This window comes from Pelophylax lessonae (assembly GCF_965119305.1).
Source record: "Pelophylax lessonae genome assembly, chromosome: 3".
In the NCBI taxonomy this organism is placed as follows: domain Eukaryota; kingdom Metazoa; phylum Chordata; class Amphibia; order Anura; family Ranidae; genus Pelophylax; species Pelophylax lessonae.
This window is the reverse complement of record NC_138770.1, coordinates 321,975,832-322,002,885: the sequence shown is the minus strand read 5'-3', so window position 1 is coordinate 322,002,885 and position 27,054 is coordinate 321,975,832. Positions and strand designations below refer to the sequence as shown.

The 27,054-nt window shown below is 39.8% G+C and overlaps 1 protein-coding gene across 1 annotated transcript in view; it reads right to left on the bottom strand.

The window, feature by feature from the left end:
* ARHGEF10 (Rho guanine nucleotide exchange factor 10) overlaps positions 1-27,054 on the bottom strand; it is a 245,754-nt gene that overhangs the window by 168,888 nt on the left and 49,812 nt on the right. The window contains exons 3-8 of the mRNA XM_082249546.1: positions 18,452-18,628; positions 11,908-12,207; positions 7,494-7,554; positions 2,629-2,708; positions 1,640-1,696; positions 483-652 (exon numbers count right to left, since the gene is read on the bottom strand). Coding sequence (XP_082105672.1) covers positions 483-652; positions 1,640-1,696; positions 2,629-2,708; positions 7,494-7,554; positions 11,908-12,207; positions 18,452-18,628 — 845 coding nt within the window. The remainder of the gene's footprint in view (positions 1-482; positions 653-1,639; positions 1,697-2,628; positions 2,709-7,493; positions 7,555-11,907; positions 12,208-18,451; positions 18,629-27,054) is intronic.

Below are 27,054 nucleotides of genomic sequence, written 5' to 3'. Positions count from 1 at the left end.
TTTTACACTGAAATAAATTCTGTGCTTTCACACCTCTTAGTACCAGACAGCCCATATATTTAGTAGGATTCATTGGTTCCCCCAGGGGTTTCATACTTGTAGCAGGTGAGGGCATAGATGACCTCAAAATCATGCCATATAGGCTGGGATCAATTCAGTACTGGACAAATTGGCCATAGGTCCTCTTGCTACAGGGGATCCACATTTTTTATTTTCATTTTTTGAGAACGCAAACTTTTTGCCCCCTTTTTTTTTTCTAAACTTTAATGGAATGTCACAAAGCTGCCATGCCTAAAAACACAGGGTTGCACAGAAACCTGTGGAGGGGTGAGAAAAATGCAGACATGTTGCAAAACCATTGTTTTCTGTGTGCAATTGAGGAGAGCTCTCCACTGAAGTGCGAATTGGCCCATAGTTAGAGCCAACAGTTTCCTGATACAAACAATAACTATAAATAGCAAAATAAATAGTAATAGACTTACATGTCTTTTGCTGCCCCCTCGGAGGAAGGAATTGGGAACACCGTGCTTTGACTCGGAATCGCTTTGATCTTCATAGCTTTCAAATTCACTAGAACTCCAGCCATAATCCAAAGAGCTGGTTCTGCCTTCTTCACCATTTTCCACATCATCATAAATCATTTCCTCGGGATCTAAGACAAGAAGATACTAGGTTGAATTTAGGATTTAAGTGGTTTTAAAGGCATAAGGTTTTTTTTACCTTAATGTGGATTTTCACCAATAAAAGAAAGTGGCTCACGTCCACTCCTCCCCCGCTCCGCTATCTGTATGTTTTTTTTTTTTAAGGTTTTTTCATGAAAAAGGTTTAGTCCCACCTTCAATACATGTCATTCACCTAATCAAATGATGTGTACTATGCCCGCTGTGCCTCCTGGGATATGTACGTCACATATCCCAGGAGGCCTGTTTCATTCACAGTGGAGGATGGGGCGGGCCTAGCAGGGCATCATCAGGAAGCCTGCTGGCTGCAATCCCTGTTGATGTCACAAACATCACAGGCAAACATAGTGGCACAGGACCCGTGTGGCAGCTGCTGAGAAAAGGATCTTGGCAAGACAACGCTGGATCTGCTGGGTGGGTGAGTATCCAAACTGTAGAGAAACCAGCAAAAGGTAAGCAGGTGTAAAAAAAAAAAAAAAAAATAGAGGATGGGAAGCTGAAGATTCACTTTAATGCATTCTGTGCATTAGGGTAAAAAAAAACCTTTAATGATCAGCTTCCTCCCAGCCCCCCCCCCCCCTAAATATTTACCTGAGTCCTATCTCAATTCAGTGCTGCTCTCTCCCCTCTTAGGACTTCTTTGGCTCCTGTTGCTATCAATCAAATCAAATCCTGTCTATAGGCCCACACAGTCTGGCTCAGGATCGAGCTTGCATGACTGCCCCCATAGCAAGCAGCTCAGAAGGGAGGAGGAGCTGAGTGAGTCGGCAGGTAGCCCCAGAAGAGAAGGTTCGAGGCCGCTCTGAACAATACCACTACACAGAGCAGGTAACTATAATATGTTTACTATTTTAGGAATAACCTATAATTTCAGAAAAAGGCACGTGTTTCTTTGTAACTATTTATATATTTTAAAGTTTTTATGAGCACAAAGCAGTGACAATAATGTAGTAGAGTACCTGTTGCAGAGTCTGAATTCTCTCTAGGAACATCATCATAAATAACTTCATCAGGATCTAAAAAGTAAATAAACCATATACATTCCGTATTAGTAAAAAAAAAAAAAAGAAGAAGAAAAGAAAAACTTTCAGTTCACCAAAATAAATACCGTATATTGTTGAATATCATGTAAAGGTTAAGAGGCATGACTTGTTAGAAGGTTAGTTGTAGTATTTTTTGGGATCCATAAAAGAGAATAAATCAGGTGTAAAGGTAAATTGAAATCAACAGATAGATTCATGAAAACAAGTGGTAAAATGTGACTTCTAATGAAAATGGTTGTAGAAGTGGTTGGGTTGACTATTTACCCATCCACACACTCAATGTGTTTAGTCTGAAATCCTCCCTGCTGAGCTATTGTATTCTTACAGTGTGGAGACTTTCCCACTGCCAAAATACACTGATCAGCGTTTCGGGCATTAGCCTGCAGTGCTGATTGAAAGATCTATCAGGGAGGTTGTACAGAAGTGAATCGGTAGATCACCTTACATGCGTTAAACGATCTGTCTGAACACTAACTGCTACATCTACAGGAGAGCTTGTTATTTTGAAGGACAACAGAACTACTGGTCATATCACCAGGTGAAAATAAAAGAAAGAAAGCCTGAAAAAGAAAACAAATGCAGCCATCACAACTAAGAATTGGTAAACTGCAATACAATTCATGTTTGCATGTGGGTTTCATACCACCTTAACTGAGTTGTGCTTTGGGTTTAGAGAACACTATGTTGCCTTCCTTGACAGTGGAATAGACTTGGTTGGAACTAAACCCAGCTTTATTGAAATAAGCCATTTTCAGCGAAGCTGCTTTTTTGAATTTGAATAAAACAAATCAGTGACATGCAATGTGCATTAATATGTAATATAATTGCTGTATGCAAATGAACAGAAAGATTTGTTAATTAAAAAGTTAGATAATCAAACACAGAAATGCATTAAAAATATTTACTTTCCATCCATTCTGTATTTGCTGGATCTGAAACCCACTTGGCCAATACATCCTCTTCTTTTGATGCCTGAAAGTCCTCACTTTAAAGAGAATTGAAGATTGGAAAAGCATTTAATTGCATGATATGCACAAAGGATAGAATATGTGTTAAAAGCTAAGGTCACCTTTTTTTTTCCTCCAAATTCCAGCGTTCCCTATGTACCAATATGCCAATAATGTACCTCTGTTTTAGAAATGTAAAACCTCTCTCTATATTCTAGAGCAGACTTTACCTCAGCTTCCAGTTTCACCTATAGAAAACTCCTCCGTGACTTTCTGGTCTATGTCCTTTGGGATGAGAAAACTGTTCATGGACTTAAGCCCCGTACACACGTACTGAATGTCGGCCGAAAGATCGGCCGTCTTTTGTCCAGGGCTGTCATGTCTGTTGAAAACTGCAAAAGACTGCATATGAATTTTGTTGGCCAACAACAGCCGACTGCAGAAGTGATGTCATGTGATGGTTAACTTTCCTTGTCTTTTTTCTTTTCTGAGCATGCCCAGTCTTGCAAATCTGCTGTCTGTCGGCCGAAATCTGTACTGACTGGCGAACAATCGGCCGTTCTGGTGTTGGCCAACAAAAATTTTAATGCTTGCACGACAGATTCTGTTCGGCCGAAAATGCGCTGTCGGCTGTCGGAAGCATCATACTAACAAGCCTACAATCGGCCGAATATTTACGGCTGACAATCGGTACGTGTGTATGGGGCTTAAGTAAGTAGTTCAGCAGCTCTTTAACACACACCCTGCACCTGCCCTGTCCCTCCAGCAGATTGCTCCCACCCACCTGTCCTTAAAGTAAACCTACAATCAAAAGGAGAAGTTCCACTTTAGGCACTCCCCCTCACTTCCAATCCCAAATTTGGCATTTTATATTTTTTTGGGAGGGGGGGTGGGTTCCTAGTTTTGACAGATACCCACTCCCACTTCTACTCGGATCACCTAGGCCCTCGCTCCCTGCAATCTTCTGGGACATGTCACAGGTCCCAGAAGATTGCCTGACCATTCAGGAGGTCCAGCGTGACTTGCACTTGCACAGTGCGCACTAGGCTGTGGAGCTGCAAGCTGTCACAGCTGGCTGCACACAAGTTGTAATGCCAGGCCTAGGGAGAGGAGAGGGAGAGAACCGAAGGTTCAGACAGCCACATTGCTGGATCATGAGACAGGTGAGTGTGTGTACTAAAAGTCAGCAACTATAACTGCTGACTTTTAATGCACACAAAAATGAGTGGAACTTTAAATGCAATCATTGTCAGTGGGCACCATTTTTGCTGAATACACAGCCAGTGTCTTCCTCTGCTTAAGGATCATTTTGTACCCTATCGTATTCAATTACGCACAGCTGAAATAAATAAGAGTTTACTTTTCACAGGATTGAATTGAAATCAATCTTAAGGGTCCTTTCACACGGGCGGTCCGTAGGTCCATTTTTTGATGTCATTTTTTTGCGGATGAAAAACAGACATAATGCATGTCAATGGGATTGCGGATGTCAGCGGATGGTCATCCACTGACATCCAATTTGCGTCCTTAGCGATCAGTTACGTTTTTTGGAGCGGAACAGAACCCTATTTTTTTTCAGTTTAAAAAACGGAACGGGCGCAAAAACGGATGTCAGCGGTGTCATCTGCTGACATCCGCAATCCCATTGACATGCGTTATCTCCGTTTATCATCCGCAAACAGATGGGATGATAAACGGACATATGGACTGGATGACACAAGTGTCATCCGTGCGAGTGTCATCCGTGTCCGTAAAAAAAAGAAAAAAGTGCCGGAGCGGATCAAAAAAAGGTCCGCTCCGTGTGAAAGGACCCTTACTTTTTTTGTGTGAAGATTCTCAGCCCAAAGTAAACTAGCTTCAACGTGCACATTGATTACTTAGCAGCAAAAAGTTAAGTAGTATAATCTTTTACATTTGTTTATGTTACCAAAGCACTTTAACTTCATATTGCTTAAGAGATATGTTTAACCAATTAATGCAGAGCGCACGGACCAAGCTGTCCCCAACAGTTTATGGTCTTGTACTGACAATCGGGGGAGGGGGGACCAGCTCTCAATGATTGCTGTGGTAGCCTGTGACCTCGCTGTAAAACCCATTCTTTACATTCTTTCTCCTCTGAATGGAGAAAAAGATTTAGTTCTCCTAGTGTACGGAAAAGATTGTAAACAGAAAAAAATATCCTGAGTGCAAAATTAAAATAAATAGAATAAAACAGCTAGATGAGGACTGGATATAATTTATCAGGGTCAAGGTCATAGCCAAAGGTCAGGGTCAGTGGGGTTGATTCACTAAAACTGGAGAGTGCAAAATCTGGTGCAGCTCTGCATAGAAACCAATCAGCTTCTAACTTCAGCTTGTTCTATTAAGCTTTGACAAAAAAATCCTGGAAGCTAATTTCCATTCAGAGTTGCACCAGATTTTTATCTCTAAATTTTAGCAAATCAAGCTCAAAGTGTTTTATATAGTATTACAGAAAGTAACTTTTGTATTGCTGTTTTAGGTGGGATAAAAAGGCAAAATTGCACTATTGTTTTTTGGACCTACCATGGGTATACACAACAAATAATGCACACATTTGTGGTTCAGTCACATGGCGAGTCATGGTAATGGCAATGGCAAGAAAAATGCAGATACATTTAAAAATGTTTTTTTTTTTATTTTTTGTTTTATATTTTGGGCTAGTTTCTTAAAAAATATATATTTAAAAATCAGGAGAAATCCATTACTATTGATCACCAAATGAAGATCCAGTTTATCCTAAAAAAAAACATGGATACACTAAGTAGTTGCAATGATATGTACAGTTTATCTAATATGAGACTAAGTTGCAAAACTGGGTTCAGGAATTAGGATTTGTTTTACCTTCTGTCATGAAGGGGTAAACAAAAAAATAATAATTTGGTCTAGTATTATAGGATGAAAATATAGCCATGTGTAGATCTCACTGGGGCATAGGTAACTGTAGTACTGGGACCAAATAAGTACTAGTAGCAATTATGTTGGAGTGCAGGTCTAACAGCGGTCATAAATAATGGAAGTTAGAGGTAGGCTGGGGGGACACATCTAAAGTTTTTTTTCCCCCATTCTTCTCTTCCCATCTGTGCAGGAAATTTGTATTTAACTGCCTGCATGTACATTCTTTCTTTACAATTAATTTCCTGTGATTTTCAGAAAGTACAATGGATATACACTCCTCAAAAAAATTAAAGGAATACTTTTTATTTAGAGTATAAGCATCAAGTCAATTAAACTCCTGTGATATTGATCTGGTAAGTTAAGTAGCAGAGGGGGTTGTTAATCAGTTTCAGCTACTTTAAATTAACAACAGGTACACTAGATGGGCAACAATGTGGTGACGGGCAACAATGAGATAACACCCAAAACAGGAGTAGTTTTACAGGTGGGGACAATTTACTTTTTTTTCTCTACTCATCTTTTCAGACTGTTTTTCACTAGTTTTACATTTGACTAGGGTCAGTGTCATTAGTGGTAGCATGAGGCGATACCTGGATCCTTCACAGGTTGCACAGGCAGTTCAACTCCTCCAGCATGGCACATGAATACATGCCATTGCCAGAAGGCAAGCACAGTCTCAAGAGCATGGAGGAGATTCCAGGAGAAAGACAGTTACTCTAGGAGAGCTTGACAGGGCCATAGAAGGTCCTCAACCCATCAGCAGGACCGGTATATGCTCCTTTGTGCAAGAAGGAACAGGATTAGCACTGCCAGAGCCCTACAAAATGACTTCCAGCAGGCCACTGGTGTGAATGTCTCTGACCAAACAATCAGAAACAGACTTCATGAGGGTGGCCTGAGGGCCCAACATCCTCTAGCGGGCCCTGTGCTCACTGCCCAGCATCGTGGAGCTCAAGTGGCATTTGCCATTGAACACCAGAAATGGCAGGCCCGCCACTTGCACCCTGTGCTTTTCACAGATGAGACCAGGTTTACCCTGAGCACATGTGACAGACGTGAAAGGGTCTGAAGAAGCCGTGGCGAACATTATGCTGCCTGTAACATTGTTCAGCATGCTCAGTTTGGTGGTGGGTCAGTGATGGTCTGGGGAGGCATATCCATGAAGGCACGCACAGACCTCTACAGGCTAGACAATGGCACCCTTACTGCGATTAGGTATTGGGATGAAATCTTTAGACCCATTGTCAGACCCTACGCTGGTGCAGTGGGTCCTGGGTTTCCATCCTGGTACACGACAATGCCTGGCCTTATGTAGCCAGAGTATGCAGCCAGTTCCTGGAGGGTGAAGGAATTGATACCATTGAATGGCCCCCATGCTCAACTAACCCAAATCCAATTGAACACCTCTAGTATATTATGTTCTGGTCCATCTGACACCAGCAGGTTGCACCGCAGTCTTTTCAGGAACTCAGTAAAGGCCTGGTCCAGGTCTGTGAGGAACTACCCCAGAACACTATCTGTTGTCTCATTAGGAGCATTCCCCGAAGTTGTCAGGTATGCATACATGCACCTGGGGGCCATACAAACTACTGAGTACCATTTTAAGTTGCTGCAATGAAATTTCAGCAAAATGCCTGCTTCATCCTTTTTTTCACTTTGATTTTCAGGGTGTCTTTGAATTCAGCCCTCTGTAGGTTGATCATCTTTATTTCCATTATACGATGTGGCATCCTTTCGTTACTAACACATTACACAGTCCATATCATTATAGATATCCAGCATGAGATTTTTCCCATTGATATCTGAAGTGTTTTCAAAGTGTTCCTTTAATTTTTTTGAGCAGTTTTTATGAATTGACTATGAAATAGCTAAAATATGCAAGTTACTAATCTCGAATTGCTGTTTACCTTGAATGATGGTTGTCAATCAGAACCTGAAAGTGAGGATCGGGCACTTCCTCTTGAATCCCTGCAAAGGGGAAATATATATATATATATATGTTCATTTATCCTAATTACTAACATTACTCACCTTTGTACTGCTCTGCACATACATTCTTAATATTATTAGTCACTGGTTTCTATTTAATATGTTGTCTAGTAACAGACTGTAGATGACAGTAAAACTAAAGTGCTAGAAAGTAGAGTCTGTAAAAATTCCGCCCAAAAGGAGGATTATCACATAGTTTACATGAACACTGAGCTCACATAATATTTAAATTTGATGAAACTGTATAACGTTCCCTAATACCAGCACAAGAAGGAACAGCTTCAGTATCAGCAAATACCCTAACAACATTCCACCAAATGTATAATCCAGATCATCAATTTAAAAAAATGATTATGACAACCATGTCTTGCACTGGAATACCTAGAAATAGCATGAGTAGAACTAAAAACAATGTGCATTCTCATAGGAATCATTATTGCTTTAAGTACATCTAAACCATAAATTAAAGTAGAACTTCTTTGTGAACCACACACAATATACATAGCTTTCTGTGAATGGCCAAGGAGAAAGATGGCAAATAAACAACATTCAGTGTATGAGAAAATAGCACTATTATCAGCAGTGGGTCAGAAGCATAGCGAGTATACATGCCAGCAATCTTGGATGTTCACATATATTTCATCAAAGGTAACTTTTTTTTTTATAATGCAGAGGATATTTAGGAAGTACCTACACAAGGCTCTTTAAGGCTTACCAGGTATGTATTTATTTATGGTTTTAGCTAATTAAAAAGATATACAGTATCTCACAAAAGTGAGTACACCCCTCACATTTTTGTAAATATTTTATCATATCTTTTCATGTGACAACACTGAAGAAATGACACTTTGCTACAATGTAAAGTAGTAAGTGCCAGTTCACATTGGTGCATTGGGAACCCTGCAAATCCACTGCGGGTACCCTCATCGCACCCGACTAGCAGGCAGTTCACACTGCCATATGCGAACTGCTGGGAGTGTCCATACAAAGTTAATCACACCCCAAGATTAGTTTGCATATCACAGTGCAAACTGTCAGTTCAGACAGGAATCGGATCGCATAGGTGTTAACATCTATGCAATCCAATTCTGGTGCGGACCAAAAAAAGGGTCCTGCACGACTTTGGTCTGAATGTAATGCAAATTCAGCCATACAATCTGTATGGCTGAATTCGCATTGCACAGACATCGCATGTTATTTGCAGTGCGGTGCGGTGCGAATCACATGCAATGTCTGACATCGCTATTGTGTGAGCCGGCACTGAGTGTACAGCTTGTATAACAATGTAAATTTGCTGTCCCCTCAAAATAACTCAACACACAGCCATTAATGTCTAAATTGTTGGCAACAAAAGTGAGTACACCACTAATTAAAAATATCCAAATTGGGCCCAATGATGTGTGGCCATCATTATTTTCCAGCACTGCCTTAACCCTCTTTGGCATGGAGTTAACCAGAGCTTCACAGGTTACCACTGGAGTCCTCTTCCACTCCTCCATGACGACATCATAGAGCTGGTGAATGTTAGAGACCTTGTGCTCCTCCGTCTTCAATTTGAGGATGCCCCACAGATGCTCAAAACAGGTTTAGGTTTGGAGACATGCTTGGCCAGTCCATCACCTTTACCCTCAGCATCTTTAGCAAGGCAGTGGTCGTCTTGGAGGTGTGTTTGGGGTCGTTATCTTGGAATACTGCTCTGCGGCCCAGTCTCTGAAGGGAGTGATCATGCTCTGCTTCAGTATGTCACAGGCAGGCGGCAGCACACTTGCAGCCCCAGATCATGACACTCCCACTACCATGCTTGACTGTAGGCAAGACACACTTGTCTTTGTACTCCTCACCTAGTTGCTGCTACTAACGCTTGACACCATCTGAACCAAATAAGTTTATCTTGGTCTCATTAGACCACAGGACATGGTTCCAGTAATCCATGTCCCTAGTCTGCTTGTCCTCAGTAAACTGTTTGTGGGCTTTCTTGCGCATCATCTTTAGAAGAGGCTTCCTTCTGGGACAACAGCCATGCAGACCAATTTGATGCAGTGTGCAGCGTATGGTTTGAGCACTGACAGGCTGACCCCCCCCCACCCCTTCAACCTCTGCAGCAATGCTGGCAGCACTCATACATCTTTTTGCCAAAGACAACCTCTGGATATGATGCTGAGCACATGCACTCAACTTCTTTGGTCCACCATGACGAGGCTTGTTCTGGATCTATCTTGGTAAACTGCTGTATGGTCTTGGCCACCATGCTGCAGCTCAGTTTCAGGGTCTTGGCAATCTTCTTATAGCCTTGGCCATTTTTATGTAGAGCAACAATTATTTTTTCAGATCCTCAGAGAGTTCTTTGCCATGAGGTGCCACTCACTTTTGCTGCCAGTGGTTTAGACATTATTGGCTGTGATTTGAGTTATTTTGAGGGGGCAGCAAATTTACACTGTTATACAAGCTATATACTCACTACTTTACATTGTAGCAAAGTGTAATTTCTTTAGTGTTGTCACATGAAAAGATATAATAAAATATTTACAAAAATGTGAAGGGTGTACGCACTTTTGTGATTTACTGCATGTCTATAAAGTTCAATCGAAAGACAAAAATAATATTAACTTGCTTCCTCACAAACTTAAGGGCCAATTCACACCGGCTTGCACTAAAATGCATGCAAATTTCCATCCATTTTAGTCACGCTTTAATGCAGGCTGACATTCGTTGACATACATTTTGCATTTTAGCGCAACATTATAATGTAAATAGGACACATTGGTTTTCAGATGTTCTTCCATTTATCTGCATTTTAAAGCTGTGCTAAATCACACCGGTGTGAATAGGACCTAAACGTACAGTTGACCCAGAGAAAGACAAAAAAAAGCATGTCCTAATTTAAAGTTCCCTGGATCAACAATCTACAGTATTTTATGATAATTAACCAATACTTTGAAAGAATATTTTTTGTGTTTGCGCTACTACAATTGACGGGTTAAATAATTCTGGTAAATTTTCAACTCTTTTGTGTGATATATCGAACAGCATATTTGTTCTGGAATGATCACTTTTGAATTTTGTTTTAGTTTTCCAATATTCTTTAGGCCTTAAAAGTGAAAGAACTGATGAAAGTGAATTGACCAGCTAGCGTTTCACCAATATATATTTCTAAAATTCAAATTAATAAAATGATTTGGCCATATAATCCCAATTATAGAAAGTATTTTAAGCCTTAATTGTTGTAATAGTATCCAAAATGCTAATGTGCAATTTTACTCTTGGCACATGTTAAAAGGGGTTCTGGGAAATGCATATTTATCATCAATAATGAATTTCTGGACTTTACAAAAAGTAATAACTAGAACAATAAATGCAAAAAGAGATGAGCTGCACCAGCAAATACTAATTGCGTTTCTGGTGAATAATGATGAGGACAGTCTATGTGTAGAAATATGTCTACTTTTGCAATGCCACACCACAAGTCCAAAATCTCCTATCCCTTTGATTTTGCTAAGAAAAAAATTAATACACACTCAGGACATTAATGAGGTTACCTAAATGATTTAAGAATTTTGTACAATTAACTTTTGGGCTCTGGGCTTCAGCAAAATGGCAGCCCCTGGCAAGAAGAAACAGGAAAAATGCTGGAGGCAATTTACACACTAATTTTCATAGCATAATTATTCACGTGGAATGTATGTTCCTTGCTAAATTACATTGGGGTTTATTTACTAAAAGGCAAATCCACTGTGCACTACAAGTGCACTTGGAATTTTAGTCGCTGTAGATTTGAGAGGGACATGCAGGGAAAATAAAAAACAGTATTTTTGCTTGTTGCTTGCACATGATTGGTTGATAGAAATCAGCAGAGCTTCCCCTCAGATTTACAGCGAGTGCACTTATAGTGCACAGTGGATTTGCCTTTAGTAAATAAACCCCAAAATGTCTTATCAAGTTGTTATGGGTAAAGTTCCACCCTTACTGCAGCCCTATTAAAAAACAATTTAATAAAAATTGTTGTAGCTACTTTGACAGCACCTAACTCCTCCTTATGTTGTATAATTATTAGCAGTATTTTAATAAAGTAAAGTGTGGGGAAGGGTCAAAACCCCTTTTGTCCAGGTCTTCATTGGGAAGATTCACCCCTTTATTTGTACTAGTGACAACGGTATCCAAAAAAATAAAATTAAGGGAAATCTGAAATCCTGCTTTGTTTCTGGGATAGGAAGTGATGGCAAATCTCTCAGAGAGGGTAAAGACAACAAAAAAAAATGACAGAGGTCTTAACCATTCTCTACTCTATTTAAAGGCAGGGAGACTAGAGGGGAAAAAAGTTAAATCCACTTTTACCTTGTTCATCTACCGATATGTTGCGAATAATGACTGGAGTAGAATATGCTGGAAGCAGCAAAGGCAGGTTGGATGGCACAGCATACCCACATGGCACAGGAACGGAATAACCACTTGGCACGCGAGGACTTGTATTGCCATCCGCTGGTTCAGGCTCTTGAGATGCGGCAGAATCACCTTCTTGAAAGGGTGCAATGTCAATCACAGAGTAAGGGTTCACCTTTCTTGGAGCGGTGCTCAAATCGTTTTCGGTTTGCAGATCTTGACGTAAAACATTTTCACTATCTGTCTGATCTAATTCTATCTCTAAAAAAGAAACAAATATACACGGAGTTAAAGAATAACTCCATGAAAAAACAGCAAATAAAAAATATATAAAATCTAAAAATGTTATAGGAATTATATTTTGATGAGATAATCCTTAAGCCCTGGTTCACACGCTACTTCAGCGCAATTTTAAAGCTGTCTGATCAGTGCAATTTTGATGTGCCATTTCATTGCGGCTTGCGACTTCAATTTAACAGAAGTCAATGCATGTCACAATGTAATCGTAAAATAGTAGTGCAGGTAACCTTTTTCACTGCAACTTGAGTTGCAACAATTTGAACAGTTCCATTTCCGGCAATGGAGTGCGACTTGGCGTGCAATTTTAAACTGTCAAAATCAGACTGGTGTGAACCAGGGCTAAGGGTCAATTACTTCTAAAAGGATGCAGACACTGCAAGTTTCCTCATTAGTACACAGCAAGTGCATCAGCTGTTTACATTGAACACAGACACTACCGTTCAGGAATCAGTTTTCCAAGGACACAGTAGAACAAAAGCAGGTAGGAATCTGCTACAAAGTTTGTTAAAGTCAATGCAATTTACATAGTTCACCCAGGGGGGATTTTTTTTCTCAAGAAAAGTGAAGCTACTCTTTAAAGGCCAAGTACACCTTAAAAAAAAAAATACATTCACATTTTGCAAAAAATAACTGCATTTATTATTTTTATTTTTCAGTCTGCAAAACATTGCACCTGCGATCAGTGCATTAGAGGTGCAAGGTCACGCTCCTGTCAGTCCTCTGTAAAGTCTTCTAGTTTGAAAGCTGAATGACGTGAAAATGGACTACCAGTGCTCAAATGAGCGTGCTCATAGTCCATTGAAAACCGTAAGTCTTTCTGCCAGAGAAGGAGACGGGACTAGCAGTTTATTCATGGGGTGACAAAGTGGCAACAGCTGTGGGGAGAAGAACCCTTGCCTGCTGTCATGGGAAGGGACTCAAGGGGTGGGGAGGTTATGGAAAAAGTTACATATTACACCCAAATACAAGTGTAACATGTTCCTAAAGCCTTTAAATTACCTATGAAATATTGGCTTACTTTCAGCAAACATGTTTGATGTACCTTCATGTGCACTGCACAATTAAGTATTTATAATCTGTTACATTTCTTTTGATAAAAGGAGCATTTAAATTTGAAGAATTATTAACAATTAAAGTAAATCTTTCATGTATTTTAAAAGTGCCCAAATGCATATCCTGCATAAAAAAATTTAAAAAAAAGTCTGTAAACATTTATCTTTCGCACTGTTTGCGCTGCGGACACTGCTCCACTGAAGAGGAATGGTTCTCTGATGTTTAGGAATCCACCACATTTAGAAGTATCAATCTCAATGGTTCCCTCAGTGGTTCCTCTTGTCTACCTACATCTCATTAGTGGGGCATATAGTGATTTGGAGGTCAGCAAGAGGAGCCACAGTGTGCTGCAGATATCAACATTCCCTGTAATGTCTGTTTCCCAGCAGACTTCAGAGGACCATTCTTCTTGAACAGAGGAATGTTCAGCTGCCCAGTCAGCTAGAAAGCTTGTACTTACGGTCTTTTTTTGCAGCGTATGTATTCAGACTGGTTAAAAATATATATATATATAACACGGTAGCTTTAAGTTTATCCAATATCATATTTAATACTAACTTGCATTTGTCTGAGACTTTGCAATGGGTTCAAATACATGTGCTTTTTAACTATGTCTCTTTGGAAAATATTTACAACATTGATAGCTATAGGTTATATCTATAGGTTGGCACATCAAATTACAACAATTTAGCTGGACAACATTCACCCAATTTATAAGGCATATTTCCCGAAATTTCTCAAGAACTGTTCTACAATGAGAGGTTACTGTAAACTTCTTTGTTTCCATTTGGAAAATGTTACAATCCCTGGACATATGTTGGAATATGCTAAACACTTTCTAACCTGCCATGAGATATAATTGCATTTATACCCATAAAAATCAATGTCCAAATTGCTTTTTTGTTTTTGCACACTTTCATCAGTTGGAGATAATTTACATTTTTTTCATCAAAAATATATTAATGCAAACATGACATGACTCACCTTGAATTCCACCATCCCAAGACACTAAAGGTGTTTGTAGTGAAAGGGTCCTTGCTCTCAAGGGCTTCTGTGAAACCACTGAGCTAACACAATATTTGGTATTAAATAAAACATAATTCACGCCATTCACTAGTTAATGTTAGCAAAGAATAAAGGACGGGGAGTATTTGCTCCCTATTTAAAGATAACAGTGGCGTAGGGACAAATAGAGCAAAGTTTCAGCACGATGGAGAGCTCTAACTGGCAGTCTTGTTAAACCTATTTCGGCCATACATTAGTGAATTTTTAATCAAACATTCACATGAAAATTCCCCAGTACATTTGATGACATCATGAATGTGGTTTGGAAGTACTTAAAAAAAATACTTTTACCATTCAGTTTTGGAGTGAATGGACTTTCTCAAACAAAAACCACAATCATGGTTTGAAATTCGTTTGTTTGAGAAACATTTTCCATCCTGTTCCTTCACATTTTCTTGTGACTGTGGTCTAAAAAGAATGATGATTTGACTACACTATCCATTAGAAAATTTCACTTTCTTTAAACAAAAATTTCCAAACAAAAATCGACTCTGTGGCTAGCTTTCTCCCATCCAAAATCCAAGGGGACGCACTACAAAAATGCACCAGCTAACATTCAGCTGTATGATAAATAAAAATATATATTATCGCGCTAAGGAGCTAGTTTATTTGGTTGCTGCACCGTGACTGACCACCAAAAAGGTGGCGTCTAAGAAGAAGAGTAACAAAAAAAATGGGTGATGGCGCTGCTCTATGATAACCCCAGTAATTCCTAAACAAATAAAGTATTATTGGGTAAGTATATACGACAATTTAAAAAATTAATAAATCAGAAATCAATATTTAATAGGTGCAAAATCGCAAATTAATATGAACCTATGCAAACAATTGATGCAAATATGCCAAAAAAGTGCAAGAGCCAATTTCACACTCCCTTAGTGAATAAATTATATATATATATATATATATATATATATATATATATATATATTAATAAAATTAGATATAGTTCATAAAATAAGTTCATAAATAAAATATGAAAAATGTGAAATTCTGTAAAGAAAGGATTTGCACAGTGTCTTTTTTTTTTAAAAATGCACTCATGATCTTGCTGCCCCTTCTAGTGCTACTGGTGGGATACCTTGAGTGATGTTGTAACAATCAGGTTAAAATTACAGCATGCAGTGAACCCCAGTGTCTTCACTCGTTTTCCCACGCCCGGTATCCCACATTTACCAGATATCCTACAGCTTTCAACAGGGGTATCTCAATGTATGTAAATATGCCTGGTTAGTGTGGCTGCTCCAAGGTCTCCTTACGCTCCCCCGCGTATACAATGGTATAACGGCATCCTCTCGTATGGGTCAATAGAATAAGAAAGAAATAGCCCCCATAGTGTAAATACATAAAGTCAAGGTTTATTGATAAAAGTAGTGCACTCACATAAAAAAATCAGTCAGCTTGCATAAAATCCAGGAAGTCTGGGACGCCGTGCACTCCCCAGACATAAACCAAGAAACTGGAAGTGGTGCAATGACGCTTGGCTCCGCCCTATGCATTTCGTCACTCTGACATCATCTGGAGCGGTGCCTCTCACAGATTAATGGTTTGCACAGGTTCATATGAATTTGTAATTTTGCACATATGACATATTGATATCTGATTTATTCATTTTTTTAAATGTCGTATATACTTACCTATTAATACTATATTTGTTTATGAATTACTGGGGATATCATAGAGCAGCTCCATCACCCACTTGTTACTCTCCAACCATTAGCTGTATGTTTTATGAATAAGCTTCTGTGCCTCAAAGGTCACATGTGGAATACTGGTTAAAAAAAAAAAAATAAAAAGTGGGATATTTTTGGGGACTCCTCGTTTGTTACTTGAATGCAAGGTTTAGAAATATTGGTGTAATGGTAAAATATTTTGTAAAGTTCATTCAAATGGTAACACAAAGTTTCCTCAAGGATTTAGTCAATCTGCTAGAAACAACCACTTAACAAATGTCAAATTATACAGTTATGCAGTGACATTTAGTACTCTAATTCCAAATGAATGTGTAGATGAATACTACATTATAAAAGAGAATCACAGAGAAAGTACATAAAGAATAGGCCATATCTCCTGTCTAAACTCTGATAACAGACACTCCAGAAATGTCATATTACCAAGGTTGCTTTCAGGATTACATGGAATAAAACAAAAGCCTCTGTTATTTGACAGTTCTTCCCCCCTCCAGCAGCCAAAACAGAGAGTCATTTATCAGAGAGAATACAATTGACTGTCATGTAACCTCACCCTGAGGTAACGCTGTGCCCTTGATTGCGCTAATAACATTCAAGATTTTTATTGTTTTTCTTGAAACAGTATAGTTAATACATAGTTAGTAGAATGAAGGAGGGTTAGAACCTCTCACAATGTTTTTATTGCTGTCTGTGCCTTCCAGTGCTGATAACACCCATATCCCTAAAAGCCTGGTACACACTATAATCTTTATTCCGTTCAACCCAGCGGGCTCAATGCAAAAAACTGAGGCTCTCGGGAGGACAGTATAGCTTAGCAGGGAGAGCTCTGTACTATTGGACAGTTAGTACAGCGATCTCACTTCTAAACTATACTGTTTGGCCAGTCAAGAACACACAGGCCAGCACTCACAGCCATTGGCTGCAAGTGCTGACCAGATCCCGATCAGCTACTATTTTTCCAGCATGCCGTTTGACGGAAGCAGGATGTTCTCCCAGCTTCTGTCGGACAGGCTGCTGCACACACGGGCCGAATGTCGGCTAGTGTCTGTTGAACCAGCTGATTTTTGGCCTGTGTGTGCTAGGCTTTTCTTCTGTACAAGTGTCACAGGGACAGGAAGTTAGAGAAAATCTTTGCAATAAAATCACAGACACAAATAAAAACGTGACAGAAATGTTAAGACTTCCCCACTTTATTTAGAGCTTCTGCAGGGAGTTAGACTTTATTAGTGTCACATTGCATGCAATGGTGTGTCTGCAACAAGTTTCTTTAGCGGTCATTATAACAGGGCGAATCCTTATTTTTCTAAAGTACTATATTTAAAGATGACAGAACCTCAGGACAAAAATGCAATATTGCATCTTACAGTCCTTAGATGTGTAGCACTGTCCCCGTAGGGCTTGCTGTGTGATGAATTGTTGGGGCTCCTCTGATTTTCTTACAGACAGTCACTTAGGGACAGTTCACACATTCATCCTTATTCCCAGTTGCTCTTTACTCAATAAACAGTCCAGGGGTTTTGGTTTTATATTTATTGTGGAACTTTGATGGGAGAATGAAACAGTGGGATACTCCAACTTTAACTATTTACAGTTGATAAGGACAACTCTCACTTGGCCTCACCAGGTTATTTGTGGAAGCAGACATACTGCTTTAACCATACTGCCACCTGTATGGAAGAATTAGTATCCCAGTATGCACCAAGGTACTTTGATCTGCCAATCACCAGGGCTGTACTAAATGCCTGTGCACTCATTTGCCAGGTTTCCTCCCACTGTCCAATATGACTCTCTCAATGGATCAGTGTGAAACACTTCAGACAAGCTGAGCTGCACCTAAGCACCGTGAGCAGACCTCACTAGCAGATCCTGCTCTCTGGTAGGCAGAGAACAATATAAATTTACATGGCAATCTCTCTGGTAAGCAGAAAGACCAAAAAAATATACTCCTGCTTCTATAACCTACTTAGAAGGGTTCTACAGATGTAAAGGCTGCCTTAGTTTTCTTGCCACCTTGATCTTGCCAAAAATGTAGAGTCCTTGTCACTTTCTGTGAGCTCTACAGAAGAAAATCTTTGCTAGTGATCTCCTGTAAATTACCAATTTGTCCTGCCCCCTCCTCTCTTATAATCAAGATGCAGATATACAGACATGTTTTTTGTCCATATCAGAAGAGTTGCCTAGGGTTACAACCATGGCTCCCTCCTTAGATGAGTGGAGGAGTGATCTAGCCATGCAGGAACAGGAAGTGTAATATTTGCAACATTATTAGGTGAAAATAAAATAAATTAAACTTAAAAAAAGGAAAACCAATGCAGCTACCACACCAATGACTAGTAATTTGCAATTTTTTTTACATTTCTGTTTTTTTTTGTTTAGATACATCATCTCACCTGGAGGATCTGGGAGTTTAAAGTCCAGGTCAATGAGATCACCCCCAGCAGTTTGAACGGGTTGCCTGTCAGCTTCTGGAGCATCATCTCCACTATCAAACTCAAATGTTTCCCCCTCATCTTCTTCATCTTCGGCAGCAAAGGTATGACATTTAAATTCAAATTCATTTTCAAAAACTATGAAGTAAAAATACAAACAAAAAATATAAATAAATCTCACATATCTGAGAAAGAGTCATCTGTATTGAAGCAAGGATTTGAAAGTTCCATGGGAAGCATGAAGCAAGTTACTCCATTGCAGTCATCAATGGTCCCTCGTGCTGAAGCAATACCAATGGGTATAGGTTCACAACCCAAATATACACTTTGTTAAATAAAAGAGATGAAAACGCTAAGGATCTGTTTTTTACAGATGTTCTTTATATTAATACATACTATTTTTTAAAGCCAGAGGCCATGCAAACTCTTATGCACTTTGTACAAAGCACTTGTCTGTTTTACAGCATCATAAAGAAGACATACTATTCATTACTATGTAGCTAGTTCACATTTATGTGGCAGCTCAGCTATTTAAAAAGTAGGACATGCGGAATTTCTGTGCATTAGCACACATTAGACTGGAGCCTTAATATGAGTGGTTAGCGGAGAAAAAAAATGATCACGCATTTATATACATTTCAAGCTTATCTGCTCTATGGAGAAATTATATTATATACTTCTCCCACACATTTTTAACACAAATACCTGCCATGTAAAGCACTCATGAGCACTTGTGAAACAAGCCACATGTAGGAACACATAAACGTAGACTCCTAAACAAGTAAAACAGCCCGGAAACAGTGTCATAGCATAAAATCATAAAATTACCTTGTAAAGCACTATACAAGTGCATTTGATGAGCAGATCGTATTACACACAGCGGTCTCGACAGCAATGGATGGCGGGTGACGTCACCGGCCCCTCCCCCTTCGCACGCGTTACGTCCCACTAGGCGGGACTTCATCAGCTATTGGTAAGGGAGAATGACAGGGCTACATATAGTCACTCATAGCCATCAGACCCGGAAGTGCCCTTCAAGGTAATTTTATGATTTTATGCTATGTTCAATAAAGTAATTTATTGCGGTAATGCACTATGTCCGGACCTTTGTTTTCCTATGGACATGTGACCCGCTTTATGGACCTGTGATCTGTTACCTGTGAGCCTTATTTTCTGATGAAGAGGAATACTGATCTGATCTATATTGGTGATATACTTGGAGAAAGTTTAGTCTTACTAGCCCGTCTGGTGACACAGGGGCTAAGTCAGTCACTGGCTTTCTGCTCTGCCCCTCCGGTGCTCACTGGAGCTCTGGGCTGAGCAGGGAGCAGCTGATGCCAGTTGCAGGTCCAGGCATCTAAGTGGATCCCGATTGTAAAGTCGGGATCTTTCCCCAGTCTAGAGTGGCCCTGTGGCATCAGCTGGAAAGCACTCCTGTGATTCATAGGAGAAGTAGGGCCTACTTCTCTGTTAACTCTGTTAACATTACGGTTTTTGCTCTTTACGATCTTTTTTTTTCCTTTTAATTTTTGTAAAGGGTCCCAGTGGCATTAAAGTACTGTATAACTAAACACTTTTTATATATGGAGTGGGGAGGGAAAGGGATTTAGAACAGCTGTCAGGTTTTGTACTGCGGTCTATGCCCTCTTTAAGGAGATTCCCCCTCTATGTTTTTCCTGTTTACTATTATTACCTAGGGTAAAGTGAAAGACAATTCCAAATTTTGAGCTGTCACCAGAACAGGAAGAGGGGAAATCTTCCAATGGCGACAACTTGGGATTTCCTCTTCTCACTTCCTCTTTTGATTATAAAACAGGAAATCAAGGGAAAAACTCCCCATTGGCACACTGGTGGAAATAAAATCTGGCAGGGTTTATAACCCTCATTTTATCTAGCCAAAATGAAAAAAATAAAGCTTTTATTTATAAGGTTTTGCTACACATACAATTCTGCCATCCCAGTACTTCTAACCTAAAAATGTCATCTGCTCTCCCATAATTGGGCTTGCTGTAAATGAGCAAGAGACCCATATTATTTACAAGTAGCTTTGACATTGCACAATCACACAGTCATTTGTAACGACTGTATTTCATGACCCTGAGAACTCTAACAACTTCCTAATGCCCTTCAATAGTAACAGACACCATTAGAATTTACTGGTAACTAGTTATGTTGGTAGTGCATAGACTTACAAATGTTTGCTTTGCCTGCAATACAGCAGATAAAAGGGATAAATTTAGGTGCTATATAAGAGCTCAATAACCTTTTCGTGTCAAGTATTCAAAAACATTGAACCCAGACCAAATTTTGACTTGGATATATACCTATTTACTCATGGTTTTTTGACCAACATAATTTAAAAAAAATGTCACAAAAGTCACCATTTTGTGATTGGTTTTTAAAAAGATCAGCGTGATCATCAGAGGATGGAGGTGCACAGAAGAAGACCAATTACTGTCTCAGTGAACGGACCAATATAATTTACAGTAAGTGTTAAAAGAATCATGAAACTTTTACTTTAAAGAAGACCTCTCACCAGAAGTTAAAAAGGTTTGATAGGTCACCCAGGGGATCCAGTGCACATAGCAATTATCTGCATTAAAATCTGTTCCATGGTTTAGAATTAAAATGTCATTATTACCCATCAATGCCGGCTGCCGGTTCATTGAAACCACAGCCCCTTCTCCATCCTGCAGCCCCAATGCAATGCAGCTCTGTGCCTTCTCTGCTCCCATCTATGTACTAATAAAAGACTGATCCCACAACGTCCTACAACCACCAGCTAGTCTGGAGAAGATGACTTTAGTAGCAGCTGGCAGCTTGTATTATAAATGGTGACAGCTGAAAAGGAGAGCTGTCCATCACAAAACCACAAGCCCACAGCAACACACTCCAGCAGCTACTACACTAGTCTCTCTTGAATAAATCTTTCCTGCCAAAGGGTGTGTCTATGAGGGTCTGAGCTAAGAGTATGTGAGTAGAATGCAAACCAGCATATTCAACATTTTTCATTACAGTTTATGATTCCATATATTTACTAGTTCAGACCCTATTTTTATAGGCTATGATAGGGTATCCAGCTGTTTATACATTGGCAGTATTAACCTCTTAGCACAGGAAGACTTAGAAAACATTTGCAATAATACCAGGGTTAAGAGTTTTAGTGAATACCTGGCATGGCTTAAAATGTAATTAATAATAAAAAACATACTAAAAGAAATATGAAATCCCACCAAAAAGTCCTGAAAACAGATTAACATATACAGTATAATTACTATATATTTAAAAAAATGCCTACCCTCTTCTATATTACAGATCTATACAACCATCTATCAAAATGTAGAATAACCCCATTAGGGAGTTTAACGGGAGCACCCATAAACATTTTGTAAATCCACAGTAATGCTTTAAGTGCATAATAGTGTTTTTTGTATCTCTTACAAGAAATTATTATTGCATACAAGAAATGATTTTGGAGTGTTGTACTTCATGAGTTCAGGCAGTTCTAAACTCAAAAGGTTTTTTACCTTAAAGTGGGGATAAACCCTTAGATAAACCCTATGAAGTGACTGGCCTCAGGTGATACACAGAGGTTAAACAAATCATCCTACATAAGTGGCACCTGTTTATCTACAGTCTTCTCTTTTCTACAGCCTTCTACTACACAATGATTAAAGGGTTTTTTTCTAAAGTCCTGTACACACTATGAGAAAATTGTGAGAAAAACTCTGTACAAGGCACGATCTTTCGATTTTGGCATAGTGTGTACGCTACTTTTGACATCCGATTCTGACTTTGCAAGCGAAAATTTCCGAAGGGACAAACTCCAAAATTTTTCTTGTATGTGAATAAAAATGAATGATTTTCGTTTAATGTGTAAGTTTATCAGATACAAAACACTGGGCATGATCAGAAACAACAGTTAACAAAAAAAAAAGTCATATGAGAATTTCCGTACATCATTTCTATCCTCGGTTCCCCGACTTGATTTTCCTATAGTGTGTACCCCACTTTAGTGTCACACACACTGCAGAGAGAGCACACAGCTAAGTGTAATCTGACTGGAGTGAAGGGACACATCCTCACTTCAAAGGCTGAGAGAAACCTAAAGCTGAGGGAGTTGTCCCTGCAAGTTATTCCCTGCCACCTCTAAGTCTGAGAACTGAGTGATCACATGACTGCTAATCAGTCAGTCACTGCTCTCCCCCTCCAGTGCTCACTGGAGCACCAGGCAGGTGAGGGAGCATGAGGGACTGGTTCAGGCTCTCAACTGTGCGGTTGAGCCAGCTGCCAGTCAGGAATCTGGTTGGATTCCGACGTTGTTGTCTAGATCCTCTCAGAGACTGAAACAGGTTTGTGATGTCAGCAGACAGTGGACTTTATCCCACTGTTGGCTGATTCTGAGTGACAGAAGTGCAAAAGTAAGTGACTCACGAAAGAAATATGGCCAAACAAGCTTTGGTATATTTCTCTTTTAATCTAATAGATGCAAGTCATGCAGATAGCAGAGAGAAGAAGGATCCAGGAACCAGACTCAGTGCTTTGGATTAAGATCAGTACATGCTTTGTTCATTTATCATTTCAGAGGTTTACAACCACTTTAATTAATTCTCTGTATTAAGGTAAAAAAAACCTTCTAATACCTGTTCCTTCTACCCCCCAATCTCTAAACCTCCTGGAGTCCTCCCACACTCCAGCACTGCCCTGGCTTTAGCGCCACTGATCTACTGATCTTTCAGCCTCATCTTACCGGAGACACTGAAAGCAGTGAATTAAATCAAATCCTGTGAGGAAAAAGTGGGGGGCATGACCAGAGCATGGTGTGTGTGTCTATGGATGCACACAGCCTGGCTCAGGAATGTGCCTGCACAGTGGCTTGCTGATGGGGCACTAGTAAGAAGAAAGAGTGGACAGTACTGTTGGTGGACTCCAGAAGAGGAGGTAAGAGACTGCTCTGTGCAATATCATTGCACAGAGCAGAAAAGTATAATTTTTTTTTATTTTAATTTAAAGAAAACATTCTTCACAAACACTTTAATCAAATGTTGCAGTTAAAGGATACATTCACATTTAGGAGAATGTTACATATTAAACCCATATTTAAGGTGTAACATGCACCTCCCAGCACCAGTGCTCTCACACTGTGACAGTGGGCGGGGGATCTTCTCCCCAAACCGGCTGTCACTTTTTGAAAACAATGCGGCTGTGCTGGACTCTACCCACACAGCTTCGTCATTCATTCACATTTTCCTGTGAATGAACGAACTTCAAATTCTGTGGGCCCCAGCAATGGCTTGGAATTCCCAATGAACTGCAGGGACACTGTTGAGCGCTCTCGTAGTTCATGGATTGTTCCTGCTCCTCAGTAACTGTATGCCCATTCGGGAGATAAGGGCAGACAGCTAACAGAGTCTGCAGGATCCTGGCATTGCACCTACAATCTGCTGTTGTGGGCGCCATGCTTTATAGGCTGCAGTGTAAAAAAAAATATTAAATGCACATTTTATTTCCTGCAAAAAGATGTGCATTTCTTTATTTATTTTTGAAGGTTGAAAGCATTATTTTAATTAAATATTTGATTTCAGCAGCTAAAATACTCCAACCAAACCATCTACATTTTAAAAATGTTTTAACATTTCAAATTTAATTCTAGATGTTTCTTCTTTTCCTTCCACATAAGGCCAGTTGCACACAGGTAATACAGGTGCAGCTCAAAAAATTTGAATATCATTAAAAAGCTAATATCAAATATTCTAATTGTCTGAGATACTGAATTTTGGGTTTTCACTACCTGTAAGCCATAGTCCTCAAAAGTAAAAGAAAGACATGTTTGAAATATATCACTCTGTGTGTAATGAATCTATATAATATAGGAGTTTTACTTTAATTGAAATACTGAAATAAATTCACTTTTTGATGATATTCTAATTCTTTGAGATGCACCTATAATTTACTGACTTTGGGTCCTTTCACATGGGCGGTCTCTGCTAGCAGATCTGCCTGCACAGTAGGAAAATCTGTCTACTTTTCCCTGCTGAGCAAGCGGAAAACAGGTCCATGTCTGCTCCACTTTTGCAGAGCAGACATGGACATAGCCTGCTTTCCTTTATGAGCGGTCGGATGTAAACGAACTGCCTGTCCTTTTACAACTGTCATCTGATCCGATGCGTAACTAATGCTCCATCCGCCAGTTTTAAGTGGATAGGTTCAGATTGGATTTTGGCGGATTTAAACGGGCACATGTCCGTTTACATCCACCACACCACAGAGGCAATGGATGGTCCGATCAGGTCCGCCTAAAAAACTGACAGACACTGATCGGTCCGCCCCTGTGAAAGTGTCCTTACAACTAGGATCTTGTTGACCGAAAGATCCTGAGTAAAATGTTCCATAAAAACCTTACATAAATGAGCGTAAAGGCATGTAAATGTGTGTATGCGTTTACATGTGGAAAAATCTCCTTCCTCTTCTAATTGCCATTAGTTGTTGCAATAGAAGTACATAAACCTGCGTATACAAGCATGTGTGTAAATTACTGCATTCAAATGTAACATACAGTACATGGCATTTTTTACTCCTGAGTGTAAGAGGCTTTAGTTCTCTGAAATATAACTATTTTTACAATATCAGTTATATTATATAACGTTTTTGTTAAAAGGAAACCATATATACTTCTAGGGAATCACAGGAGTGAAGTTCGTTTTGCACTCCTGTAACCCATTTTTAGTGAAAGTCCTCTGTCGGCTATGTCACTCAGCTGAGCCAGGCTCGAGAAAGATCCTGACTTTACAGACAGGATCTACCCAGATGCTTGGATCTGCAGTTGGCTCAGCCTCCCGGCGAGCCGCTGAGAGTCTAAGCAAGCCGCTCCCACCCCTTCCAAAGCCCAGAGCTCCAGTGAGCGCTGGAGGGGCAGAGCAGAGAGCCTGAGAGGTGCTCTACTCATTAAAGGCTGAGAACCGAGTGATCAACTGTGTCTGATCACTCTGTTTCAAATCTTAGAGTGGGCGGGGGACAGATGTAGCGTTGGATCGATGCTGAATCCATCTAGGAGAGTATAAAAGTTTTTTGTATTTTTTTACAAGCCCATACTTCTCTTAAAGCGGTACCAAGCCGAGGCTGGAAAAAAATCCCTTGCAAAGGCAACGGCATAGGGCGTAAATATTATGAAATACGTACCTTAGAACGAAGCCCTCCGGTGGCCCGCTGTCACCACTGACAGGGCTTCCATCTTCAACCGGTCTTCCTTTTGGGTTTGTGGGCTCCGAGTGGCCAGACCTACAATGATGTCACAGGGCTCTGATGTCACCGGCTGCTTCCATCGGGAAAATCTATATATTCAATGTACCTACAGGTAAGCCTTATTAAAGGCTTACCTGTAGATACAAGTCCGAAAAAAAGACTTTACTACCACTTTAAATTGTCATCAGAAATTAGGTGGCTTTTAAGTGGTTCTAAAGGCTAAATATTTTTTACTTTAATGCATTCTCTACATGAAGGTAAAAAACCTAATAGCAGTGTCCTCCTTACCTGAATCCTTTCTCGATCTTTTGCTGTGCAGGTTTCTGCTCCCTCTTCCTGTACTCACAGGAGGCTAGCTCCTGCTGCTGTCAGTTCTAATAGGAGGAAGCGGGGGTAAGGCCAAGTTGCTCTGCGTGTGTTCTGGACACACACAGCGTGGCTCAGGAGCACGGCTGCACGAGTGCCCCCACAGCAGCCGGCTTGCTATGGGGGCACTCGCATGAAGAGGAGGAAGAGACAACGCTGATAGGGGACTCCAGAAGAGAAGGTAAGGAACTGCTCTGGGCAATACCATCGCACAGAGCAGGTAATGTAACATGTTTCTTATTTTACAACCACTTTAAAAAACGCCAGCCCACAATATTGCTTTATAATCTTGTTTATCACTGAAATGTTCAGAGCAGGAATAAAATATGCCCTTCTTTAAAAAGTAACTCTAGACTAAATCATGTTTTGTTTAGGATAGAATGGGGAAGGGTTGTATGTGGCCTGCTGTTTCTGGCATAGCTGTATACAAGCCTTTGAGGGCTCAGTGGTTACAGGAGTGGACAGCACCAAACAGGAATTCTGCCCAAGCTGAAGAAAACATTGAACAGTGCACAGCTCTACTACAGAGGTATATTAGAAGTTGAGGTGGAGGGTGTTAATGCAGGTTAATGCAGTCAAAGGTGGAACAGAGGATTTTAATATAAAAGTACTATTGCCCTTCAAAAGGTGCACTTCTCCTTTAACTGAGTGGGAATTCACTATATACAATTATAACATTGATTTATTATAATTCTATAACATATTATGAATTCCATTAATCTATTAAAAGTGGACAAAAAAGTGAATTGTGGCAGCATAACACTAAAAAGGAACTGGAAAAAAATGCCTGTTTTTCAATTGAACTACTATTGAAGCAAACAACTGATGAGTATTTGTCAAAGATGTGCTGTGTAGCCTGCCATTTGAATAATCTTTCCTTTTTATGAAGGCCTCAGAGGGTGTCATGCAGCAATGACAAGGGACCTTTGATGAGAACAATTCATATTCTGTCTTCA